Source organism: Mizuhopecten yessoensis, unplaced genomic scaffold (genome assembly GCF_002113885.1).
Source record: "Mizuhopecten yessoensis strain PY_sf001 unplaced genomic scaffold, ASM211388v2 scaffold10593, whole genome shotgun sequence".
NCBI lineage: Eukaryota > Metazoa > Mollusca > Bivalvia > Pectinida > Pectinidae > Mizuhopecten > Mizuhopecten yessoensis.
In genome coordinates, this window is record NW_018408624.1 from 86259 (window position 1) to 97639 (window position 11381).

At 35.7% G+C, this 11381-nt stretch overlaps 1 protein-coding gene across 2 annotated transcripts; it reads left to right on the plus strand.

The window, feature by feature from the left end:
* Positions 1-4396: 4396 nt before the first annotated feature.
* LOC110461265 lies at positions 4397-7473 on the plus strand. 2 transcript variants are annotated; one of them, XM_021514679.1, is made up of 3 exons: positions 4397-4537; positions 6540-6714; positions 7230-7473. In XM_021514679.1, exons 1-3 carry the CDS (start codon positions 4495-4497, stop codon positions 7447-7449), a joined length of 438 nt encoding a protein of 145 aa, XP_021370354.1. In that variant the 5' UTR covers positions 4397-4494; the 3' UTR covers positions 7450-7473. The 2 variants fall into 2 exon arrangements, with proteins under 2 accessions (XP_021370354.1, XP_021370352.1); XM_021514677.1 differs by lacking the exon at positions 4397-4537 and adding an exon at positions 4570-4970.
* Positions 7474-11381: the final 3908 nt, after the last annotated feature.

Consider the following 11381-nt stretch of genomic DNA (forward strand, 5'->3'; position numbering starts at 1 on the left):
TGTTCTTCTCCTTACTTTGATCCTGGGTTTTTTACCCGTTTTAGGGCCCAATCCGGATATGCACATGTTCTCATTGCCCTAGCGATATGATTCTGCTCTTTTGTACATACGTTTCCAGCGTAGCCGAATTTATAGACAACTCGTACACATTTTACACCTTTGTGTGCATACGCTTCATTGGTCATTTGTCTGATGAAGGTGACAGTGTACATATCGTTCTAGTCTTCGAAACGTCACATAGAAACTTTTATTGGTTGTGTAAAAAGAACTTCTCATAATCCATACTCACCAACCTGAAGAAAATGTTCAGACATATATATTACAATTGTGTGACCGCACAACGCACCAAAAATAGCGTGCGCACATCGTGCATACATCGTGCACACACCGTCCGCACATCGTCCACACAGGGTGCGCACAACTGTGCGATTTGACAATCGTTCGCCCCGTTGTGCGCTTGACGCTGCATAATTGGTTGATCAATATTACGGAACGAAAGATATCCGGAACCCTCGTATGGGTCGTTAAGAAAACACCGAAATCACCATTTCTAAATTTAAGAAAATAAAGATAAATGCAGAAAAATCAGCTGGTATATGAAGCTATAATAAAGAAATATACTTAAAAATCAAGTCTATATGTTTAAACACGATGCCGTATATATTGTTAATCCGTTTCTCAATTTACACCAACCACGATTGTCTTCGCACAACGTTCGTCCATCGCCCGCACAAATGTGCGCAAGCAATAATCGTCCAGATTTTAATAGTTAGCCCATCGTGCATACATCGTGCACACACCGTGCGCACATCGCACGCACACAGCACATCGTGTAACGTTGTGCGATCCCACAACTGTAACAAATAAGTATACATTTACATTTTTAATATAATAAATATATAAATAAAATTCCTGATATTCTTGTCCTTACTCTATTCTAGTTTTGATTAATGGTTAAAGTCACGATGGTGAAAGGACTTCGCACACAGGTTATTAAAGGGTAAATATTAATATTTGGAGCTTCGTCTGGTATAACATCATCTAATTCAGCGAATAAAAGTGTCATGTTAGCTTTAATTAAAAATAAATCAGGCTTCAATGTGTCTTGGTGCTAGTTAATATTCTCTGCAATAATTTGTAGTGCTGCATTTTTAAATCAGTTACTTGCAGTGTACGAACTGATTTAAGGTAAAATGCTGAGTCTTACAAGTCAGTCCTTTTCAATTGCTAAACTATAACTTTCCCTTATAGATTAACGTCACGCTACAGATATCAGTGATATTTAAAAATTTAGATATTGTATCGAGAATGTCTTTCATACTTGACAAAGACTACCCATGGTAGTACATTTTCAGAAAAATGTTTTGATTATAAGTGACTTATTTTTAAAAGAGAACGCTAACCTCGCATTGAGATTTCGTCCACTTTTCGACCATAATTAGTACCCAAATTGGTACACCATATCTCTACTAGTTGATATGCATATTGCAGCAAAATATATTGCTTTTATAAATACCATACTGAACTATAATTTACACTTTCATATTATCCGGTTATAAGGACCAGGAATCAACATTTAAACATACTTATTATTTAATCTCTTTAAAATCTTCCAAACTTTCGTCGACGTAAGTCGTTTATGCTGGTTTTCTGATATGTTTACTATGAAGACATCGCGAACTCTTTAAAGATTCTGAAAACAAAACTATTCAGAGAAAATGATGATCAATATCTATTTCGTTATACTGTCAGAGGAGAATATTCAAATTGAATTTTAAAGTACTATCTGAATCATTTTCTGACCTTGTGCTAATTTGGGTAGCGTACCAATTGTGGTAGCGTGATGTTAAGTGTTGGTGCAGACATTGGCAATTGAAAAGTTTGGGCTTTGTTATAAACAGATGGTTTAGTGTTGTTGGCAAATACAGAAGCAGCCCTTCAGGATCTGAGAAAATCGAGCTACAAAATGAATGGCTATAGGCGGTATCAATCCGGTTCTGTCCACTGTTGTACATATCTGACCGGCATCGTTTCCTGACACTAATAGTATTCAGTCAAGCCATACTTACCTCGGCTTTACTATCACAGAAAAGACAGATGAATCAGCGGGCGGTGTTCTGCGCCTCCTAAGTGAGAAATTGAATATGTTTTTACCAAATTATATGACCGCACAGTGTCGGCTGTGATAAACTACAAGTATTTGAGATGCTATTAGGGGTAATCAACTGTATACCTGAGTACATCAGTGATACAAAACAGACTTGCTAGGCACTTTTAGGGAAATAAGATGACTAGACACCAGTCATCAATATTGAGTGGTCTGTTTTATTTCAGGCATTATAGTCACATATATTATGTTCCGACAATACATGTTCTATATTTTTTTTGTATCTATGATAATAAAAATCGGTTTTATTTTTATCAAAGAAAATGCATTTAGGCAAATTGATTCTGATGGTTTTACACAGTGACCATAGTCTACAACTGAATGCATCTTTAAAATCTGAATGTGTACTGTATTGGTAAATCAGAGAGAAATGGACAATGCTTATACTATTTTGCTCTGAACATTTCATCACGCAGATATCAAATTTAAGATTTCGCTTATTTATTCAACAAGTACATGCCGACCCACTGCTGCAGATACTGGTGATCTTTCATTTTCCGTTTTATTCATTCGAAACATCTCATATGCTTATTAATTGATGGTATCGTTACCATATAGTTTAGAGGGGAACGGCATAAACGAAAAAACTTTCCTGATCGACATGTTTATCAGTGCCAACAATGCCCCACAATACACCTATATAACAACCCTTAAAACTAGAAACAACTGTATGTGTACTGTAACTTAAAACACCTTATTCCAGCTAACAAAGTCAAAATTCATTAACTTTCGGCATTGAAATGAATGTCTTCATAGAACATCGCTTTGCTCCAGAAAGGCCTAGAACAATTCTCAGAGAGCGGGGAATGAGATATGAATATAAAGTACAGTAAGTAGTCACTTGGGTGAGAATTTTTAACTTGTTGTGATAGGAGTTAATTCATTGCATTTTTTTTAAAAAAAAACCAAATATTCTAAACAGAGCAAACTCATTTTATTATATAATATGAAAGGTTTGAAACAATGTATCGTATTATACGCTATTATTGATAAAGACGTCATATGCATGTACATCCAACATTGTAAGAATTTTCAATTTATATGTGACATGTTGACTAACTAATTACTAAGATAAGGTTTCCGACCAGTTATTGTGTGGTTTATCTTTGCAGGGGACACTTAACTGCCTGCATCACGACCCTAAATCCAGATGATATGATATTTCATAGACTTCCATGAACAAGTCATTTGGGTTTTAAATCTTTAATGTGTAACCACAAAGTAATTCACATGTGGTGTACAGAACGCTTTCTCATTCGGAACACCATTTTTAGTTTATGTCTTTCATTATCTTGACTAAATGATGTATTTCCATTGTTAAGACAATGGTCATGAAATTCCTTTAACGTATACTTTAGTGTAGGACACCCTGGCTATGTCATTATTGGTGAAAGGGATACATCTGTCAAGGTAAGACATTTAGAATAGGATCCGCAGTAGAAAATTAAAAATAACTTGTAAATCAATCGTAATTACTTTGTTCATTTGTTTTGTAAAATTACATGCTTTTTAATCACAATTCTTAAAGCTAATTTACAATAAAATAATAAGTCATTAAATCATATAATATGTTGATTAAAATCTAAAATACTCGTAAAAAAACATTAAATCTGAAATTTAATTGGTAAGTTAGCCAACATATCAATATCTCTACTTCAAAAGACATAATTTCTGACTCTAAATTAAATATTTGATACAAGTTTTGCGTTTTGTTTTGTTTTGTAAATTAATAACTGCATATATCATAATAACTTTCTAAATACCATGATTAATAATATCTTTGGAACTTATTTGTTCATATTTTATGAAGGTTAGTGCATTTTATATTTATTGTCTATGGTATGCTGTTTTACACTGCTAATGAACTGATAACTGTTTCAAATCAGATGTGCACAATGTTGAACCAAAGGCGTTTAAAAAACTCGAGTTCCTGATATATTTACATTTTACGCTTTGTACAAATGCCAAATACAGTTGTATTTAAAATGCTGTTATCGAAATGAACATTACCTAATTGTTAACAATTTTTAAGTAACCTTTTTTACGTCTACCTGCAGTTGTTACCACAGCACAAACACACAGGTAGCGTGTTCATATTTAATGTCTCGTTCATAATAAATTATCACAGTAACTCTTTTCAGTCAGTATTTTACCCCTATATTTAGGCTGCAATGAGTAACTTTATAGAGAGTGTCGGCGTATTTATATACCATACTGACCACCTGACTGCCAGTGATATAGCGAGTACCCGCTCAACCGTAGGCAGCTGTGACAACGAGCTATGCGTAAAAGTTAAAAATAACCAAAAAGGGCATCTACGATTCAAGATGGCGACACTGGGTATGCTGTTGGTACTCCTGTCCACTACAGGTAAGATTTACTAACAGTTATATATCCTATGTCAGCTGATTAGACCACCATAATGTGAATTACTTGATGGACGACAGACGACGTCATAGATGGTCTCGTATCAGGCTTGTATGTACCCGTTATTGTAATTAAACTGTAGTCGGTCTGTAAACGACGCATAAGTGTATTTTTTTTATAAAGTCCTGTTTACTACAAAGTCGTGTGTCGTTATACAGGTGCGCCCATGTCTTCGCATACATGTTTACATGTGTGTCCTGCAGCATGCTTCAGTATTCCTATACAACAGCTGGCCGACCACTACTTTAATGTCATTTTATATATATATCACATTTCCGTATGTGGTTTGTTATTGATCGGCGATACGCCTCGGGACACTTACCGACTACCAACCCTGTAATAAACAGACGTATTTGCTTTAAACATCTACACACAGGTATTTGATTTGAATGCAAATTGGCCTCGGTACACTTACCGACTACCAACTCTGTTACAAACAAGACGTATTTGCTTTAAACGTCTATACAGGTATCTTATTTGAATGCAAATTGGAGATATACTATGCACATAATTAACTGAAAATTACGGAACTGCTCACAATATCATACTTCGGGAAGGGTTTGTTTCCACTATCATGATTCCGGAAAATATTCAATAAATTAATTCAGACCAGTACAATACATGACAAATCGTAAACGGAAATGTTTTTTTCTTTGAAATGAAATGAATATATTGATTTTGAGATGTCGAATTTATCAAATCTTTAAATTTCTGTTAGTTAGACACGATCGTGAATGAGGAGCGACCTTCTGTTGACATAAACAAATGTAAACAAATGAAAGTTGATGAACCTACAGGCACCCCAGAGTTGTTGATTTAGCGAAGTCAAAGTGTATGCACATATCACCGACCATGCTTATCCTACTTTACTCGGGCCCAATATCCGACGCTTAGCTGTTAAAGCGTTTTGGTTGCTTTTCTATTGTGAATGCAGGACGATAAGTTAGCTACTGTATTTCAGGGTTCAATCGGAAAACGTCTAATATATCTACTTCGGGTAATATATAGAGTAGAAAAAGCAGCTGGTGAAGTGTGAACAAAACAACACCTCGCATATATAACTGGTGTCCATGTAGGGGATGGTAATGCGTTGTCAAACTGAGATCGGTTAAACTGTCATTAAGTCTTTCGTTACTCCGTAGAGACATTTGAACTGACACCTTTACTGCTCGTTCTAAAGAATATTTATTCTTTTACGGTGGTGTATGTATTGCGTGTATTCATTTAACATTTTAAAATTATGATGCTGGATACGATCTTATCCGAAATATGTCATTTTGAGTAGTTTAAGTATTGTTTTAGTGTGTCATATTTACTTTAAACATATTTTTTCCTCTTTTTTATATTTTTTTAATTTGAGACAAATTCTTACGGCTTCATTATTATCAGTGTTTTGAAATATATTTTGATGTCTACATTACAATAAGTGTTTTGAAGTATATATGATGTTTACATAACTATCAGTGTCTTGCACGGATATATTCTTTATGTCTTCATTGTTATCAGTGTGTTGTACGGATATTATTGTACGTCTACATTACTGTCAGTGTGTCACGTATTAATAGTGTGGATACGGCTGTTCTGTGCAGTAACATATATAACGTTCTCTATATGTCACTGTGTAAACGATACAGGTGTTAGTTGATAGAATCCCGCATCAAACTGACAATAATGATTTTAGCAATAGTTAAAACATCCAATAATTTGTTAAAATATAACAATATTGATATTTTATTTTAAGAATGATTTGAAAATGCATTTTTGTTTTAGCGTTCTGATATGCAATGCCATCTTTTTAAATACTATATATTAAGTAAACAAACATTTACTCTGTCAAGTAATGGTACCGACGGACAAGTAGAACATGTATTCTTTATATGATTGGCATTTATTTATTTATTACATTCTATTGAATCTTCTACATTATGCTTACGATATGTTTCAGGAGTAGCCATGGCATCCTATTGTTATCACACTACCTCTTACAGTTCCGTGTACGGCACTGTGAGGTATAAGGGTGAGTCGTTCTACTGTAATGAGGGATGTTGTGGAGGGTACTCTGGCTACTACTACTGCTGTCCTGCACACTACGTCGATTACTACGGCTATTCAGAGTATGTGTAAGTACGCAACCGGAACCGGAACCGGATATAGAAATACGATCTGATGTTTAAATCGACCACGGGCCTACTATGGTGTAGGATGAAGGGTACACTTAATTCATGGCTATATCGAAATGATATCTTTCACATTTGTGAACATCAGACCTTAATGGGTCCATTTAGTAATGTTAAAATTCCAACATCGAAAAGATATGGACTGATATTGTTACGTAGATCATTGTTGTCCCTGTATACCAGAATGATATATATTTTTTCATTTCATTTTATTTAGTTTTTTATTTGAATTCTGTACACCCGGACTTATTTTTATTGGGTGTGCAATATCATTTTGCATATATGCAAAACCATGTGCGGGGTATACAAAATCGTTTAAGTGACTCCCTTGTCAGGATGTATGACCTTGATTCAGCCAGCTGAATAATAACAAGGCGATGTCCCCTGTAACAATGTCCTGGTGAGGGCAGTATCTGTTATATACAATATTGTGGTATATTATGCATGTTTATTTTCAGATCCAATGCTACCGGGGGGATCGTAGCCGGTATAGTGATCGGCAGTCTGGTCGGCGTAGGGCTATTCGTAGCCTTTATTGTTTTCATATGTGTGTACTGTGTGAACGCCAACCGACGCTCTATGCCCGGACAGGTTATAGGGACACAGGCGACCGGACAACAAATCGCATACGTCAACACACGTGAGTACAAAGTGGATCACGTCTTCAGACAAACCTAACCGTCAACATAGCTATACTTGAATGTCTATGAAATATTGTGTTGGATTTAGAGTATTTTGTCAAATAGTAAAACTTGCTCATTGATATCAAGTTGGCATCGATTGGTCAATTGTGGAGTTGTTTTATGTTGTTCTGAGCTATATGATAATACTAAATTCCTTTTTTTTCAGAAACAGAATCATTATTTGTTCTGCAATTATCAAATGTTTCAAAAAAATATCATTTCTTAACTTCACTGGTCCTAGTCCTGAATAATTAAAGAAATCTTTCCAAAATATCATCTGCGTCATACTTTCATTTGATCATGAGCTGTTTTAGTATATATACATGGCAATAATGTATACTTAATCTTGATACATTGTTTCCAAATATTATTTAAACAGTGTACAAAGAACTCTTTATATGTTTTTGTCGTAATTGATACATCAGAAATTGCATGCAAGCAACCAAAACATGTAGTGTTTGTCTCAAAACCAATTGTTTGTACGACGTCAAATCGCAGTTCTGGGTTTATATATGTCCTTATCTCGTTCAACCTTTTAGGCAAGTAGTCTTGCGGATACAACATAAAGTGCAGGAAGATCGCACTTTTTCAAAACAGCTGGTTTTACCATGGAACATTTGTTCGATCTCGATAATTGTAATTTCCTTGACCGTTGAAGTTGAGGTATACATTTTTCTATCTGACGCCGTAGATTAAATCATTTTTGTTTGGTTGTATATTTTGTCTTTTTGTTTTAATGCTATGAAATATTTTGTCCTTTTGTTTCGAGGCTGTGGTGTAGTTCTTCTGTTGTTTACCCGCTGTGGTGTAGTTTGTCTGTTGTTTAGACGTTGTGGTGTAGTTTGTCTGTTGTTTAGACGCTGTGGTGTAGTTTGTCTGTTGTTTAGACGCTGTGAAATATTTTGTCCTTTTGTTTAGACGCTGTGGTGTAGTTCGTCTGTTGTTTAGACGCTGTGATGAAGTTCGTCTGTTATTTAGACGCTGTGGTGAAGTTTGTCTGTTGATTAGACGTTGTGGTGTAGTTCGTCTGTTGTTTAGACGGTGTGGTGTAGTTCGTCTTTTGTTTAGACGCTGTGGTGTAGTTCGTCTGTTGTTTAGACGCTGTTGTGTAGTTCGTCTGTTGTTTTGATTCGGTTGTTTACCTTGCTGTTATGGGTTGATGCTGTTGTAAATGTTTGTCTATTTGACTTCTGATTGTTTTTATCACAATCATTTTTTTGTTTATTTTTTTTATATATTTTTGTATGTATCTCATATCGACTCACTATTTGAGGATCAGATACAATAAAGCAATATCGCATCCTGTTTGTGGACAATCATTTCTCTTACCCTGGACAGGTGTATCCGCATTTTTACCGTGTGAGATTTCCTTGTCTCACCCTAGGGTTGAGACGGGGGGATTCCCCTATTCATTACGATGCCATGACGTCACTTTAACAATACAATGACGTCACGTCAACAATCCATCAACGTCACGTCAACCCTGAATTTAGCATGTAACGTTATCATTACATTGTGCATATGATACACAATGAAAGAACAGGGTAAAAAAAATAGAATCATTCACCCCCTTGTGGGTGAGATAGTGGAATTACAACCCTCGGGAAAGATTCTTTAGTTGCCAAACACTCGGCACAGCCTCGTGTTTGGCAACTTAAGAATCCTCCCCCTTGGGTTGAGATTCTCCTATCTCACCCCCAAGGGGGAGAAAGATTCTATTAATCCTGTTTGTGGACATTATCATATCCTGTTTGTGGACATTATCATATCCTGTTTGTGGACAATATCATATCTTGTCTGTGGACAATATCATATCCTGTCTGTGGACAATATCATATCCTGTTTGTGGACATTATCATATCCTGTTTGTGGACAATATCATATCTTGTCTGTGGACAATATCATATCCTGTCTGTGGACAATATCATATCCTGTTTGTGGACATTATCATATCCTGTTTGTGGACAATATCATATCTTGTCTGTGGACAATATCATATCCTGTCTGTGGACAATATCATATCCTGTTTGTGGACATTATCATATCCTGTTTGTGGACAATATCATATCTTGTCTGTGGACAATATCATATCCTGTCTGTGGACAATATAATATCATGGCTGGGGACAATATCATATCCTGTCTCTGGATAATATCATATCCTGTCTGTGGACAATATCATCCGGTAAATGGACACTAGAAATATTCCCCAAACTATATAACAGTCTATCACCCATTTACTTCAGATGGCGTAACATATGGAGAGGTAAGAGCATGTGGTGTGCGGGCTGCACGAGACTTCTGCATATACCAGAATGTTTATCAGACTACCAGCAGTATCAGAATGGTTTCTCTTTATCTTATCAAATCTAGTCTCAGTGGTGTCACCCTAGTAACACGTAGTACCTTTAGGTCTCAAAAGTTAAAAAGAAAAATACCATATTACTAAATGCTACGATGATTTAGGACTGGTGACGCTGTATTGCACTAGTAAGCACTTATGTCATACACATCCAGATGCTATAAGGAAATAAAACCTAAATTAAATGACATGTATCAGCCATCAACATAACGCATGAACAATGGTACATCGTGTAAGTCGTTTTCCAGAGTATGTGATAAATCTGAAACTAAACCACCTATTTAAACATGAAAAGTACAATACATTTAATCACATAGAAGCCAGTTGATGATAAGCGAACCCAAATTCTAGTAGTTTTGTTACAAGTCAGTATTTGGTCAGGGGTACGGTCAATGGGATGTATACATGTACACGGGGGGTGTTCGACCTATCTGGGGATGTGAAATAAACACCTCTGAAAACAAAGAATCACGACATCATAACAGGGAAGTCCTATTTCGCCATTACTACAGTGAATTGACAATACAAATCTTCAGTTGATTTTTTTCAAAATAAGTTAACACTATCGCAATATTATCACAATGTACAATAAACATTTACTGTATACAGTTGTGGTTTGAAGTAAATATCGATTGTTTGCACGAGTTAGTGACTTGTATGTCGTTTGACATTTTTTCGTTAGGATATATCTTTATTTTAGAAAGCTGGACATGTTGCATGAACAATTTTGCCACTCGTTAATTACAAGATTAAAATTGTATTGTTTTATATTTGGTTGACATGGCATGGTTTGATAACGCTGAATGTGCATTAAATGTAATCATATGATGAGTGAAACTGAACTAACTGGCACTATACTTCTTTTTAAAGGGTCATTAATTCATTTTTGTCGTTTCTCGTAAGCATGTTTTTATTTTCTGGAACTAATTACGTTGTTTAGTTTTGTACTCCTCGTCCTGAATGTACGTTAAAAAAGTATCTGTCGTCAGAACGACATTATTTTCTACTATGGAATCTCACGTGCCTACTATTATCAATTACGTGAAATATGTCTTGTACCGGTTGTAATCATCATGTTTTGCTGGTTTAACTGTGGGGATCACGACGGGTACTGTAGATTCACGAAACACTTACTACCTCAGCGCCTGATTTTGCATTTGTTCTTGTGGCGTTCATATTGTTCATATTTGATTATTTTCCTGTGTCAGCCCCGTTTTTTGAGTTTCGATGAGACAAGAAGACTAGTTCGATACTTTGATGTACATCAAAAGAATTTCGCGGGCACGTAACGGTAAAAATTGACAGGCTTTGAAGTCGGGCGTCTCTCCTTTGAAATCTTCAAAGGACAGGTATCGGCCTAGCGATTGGTCATTTTTTTTTGTACCTGAGACCAATCAAACAGCTATCTTCGTGCCTTCAATTTTGCTATGACATATTCCAGGGGTGTAGAGAGCGAAAGTAAGCGTAACCCCTGGATTTCGAGGATTTGTATTATGGGGCACGTTCTTGTTAAAAACAACCTGTGATTGGAAAACTTAACACCATTAAGCAGACATAAGAGTTGTC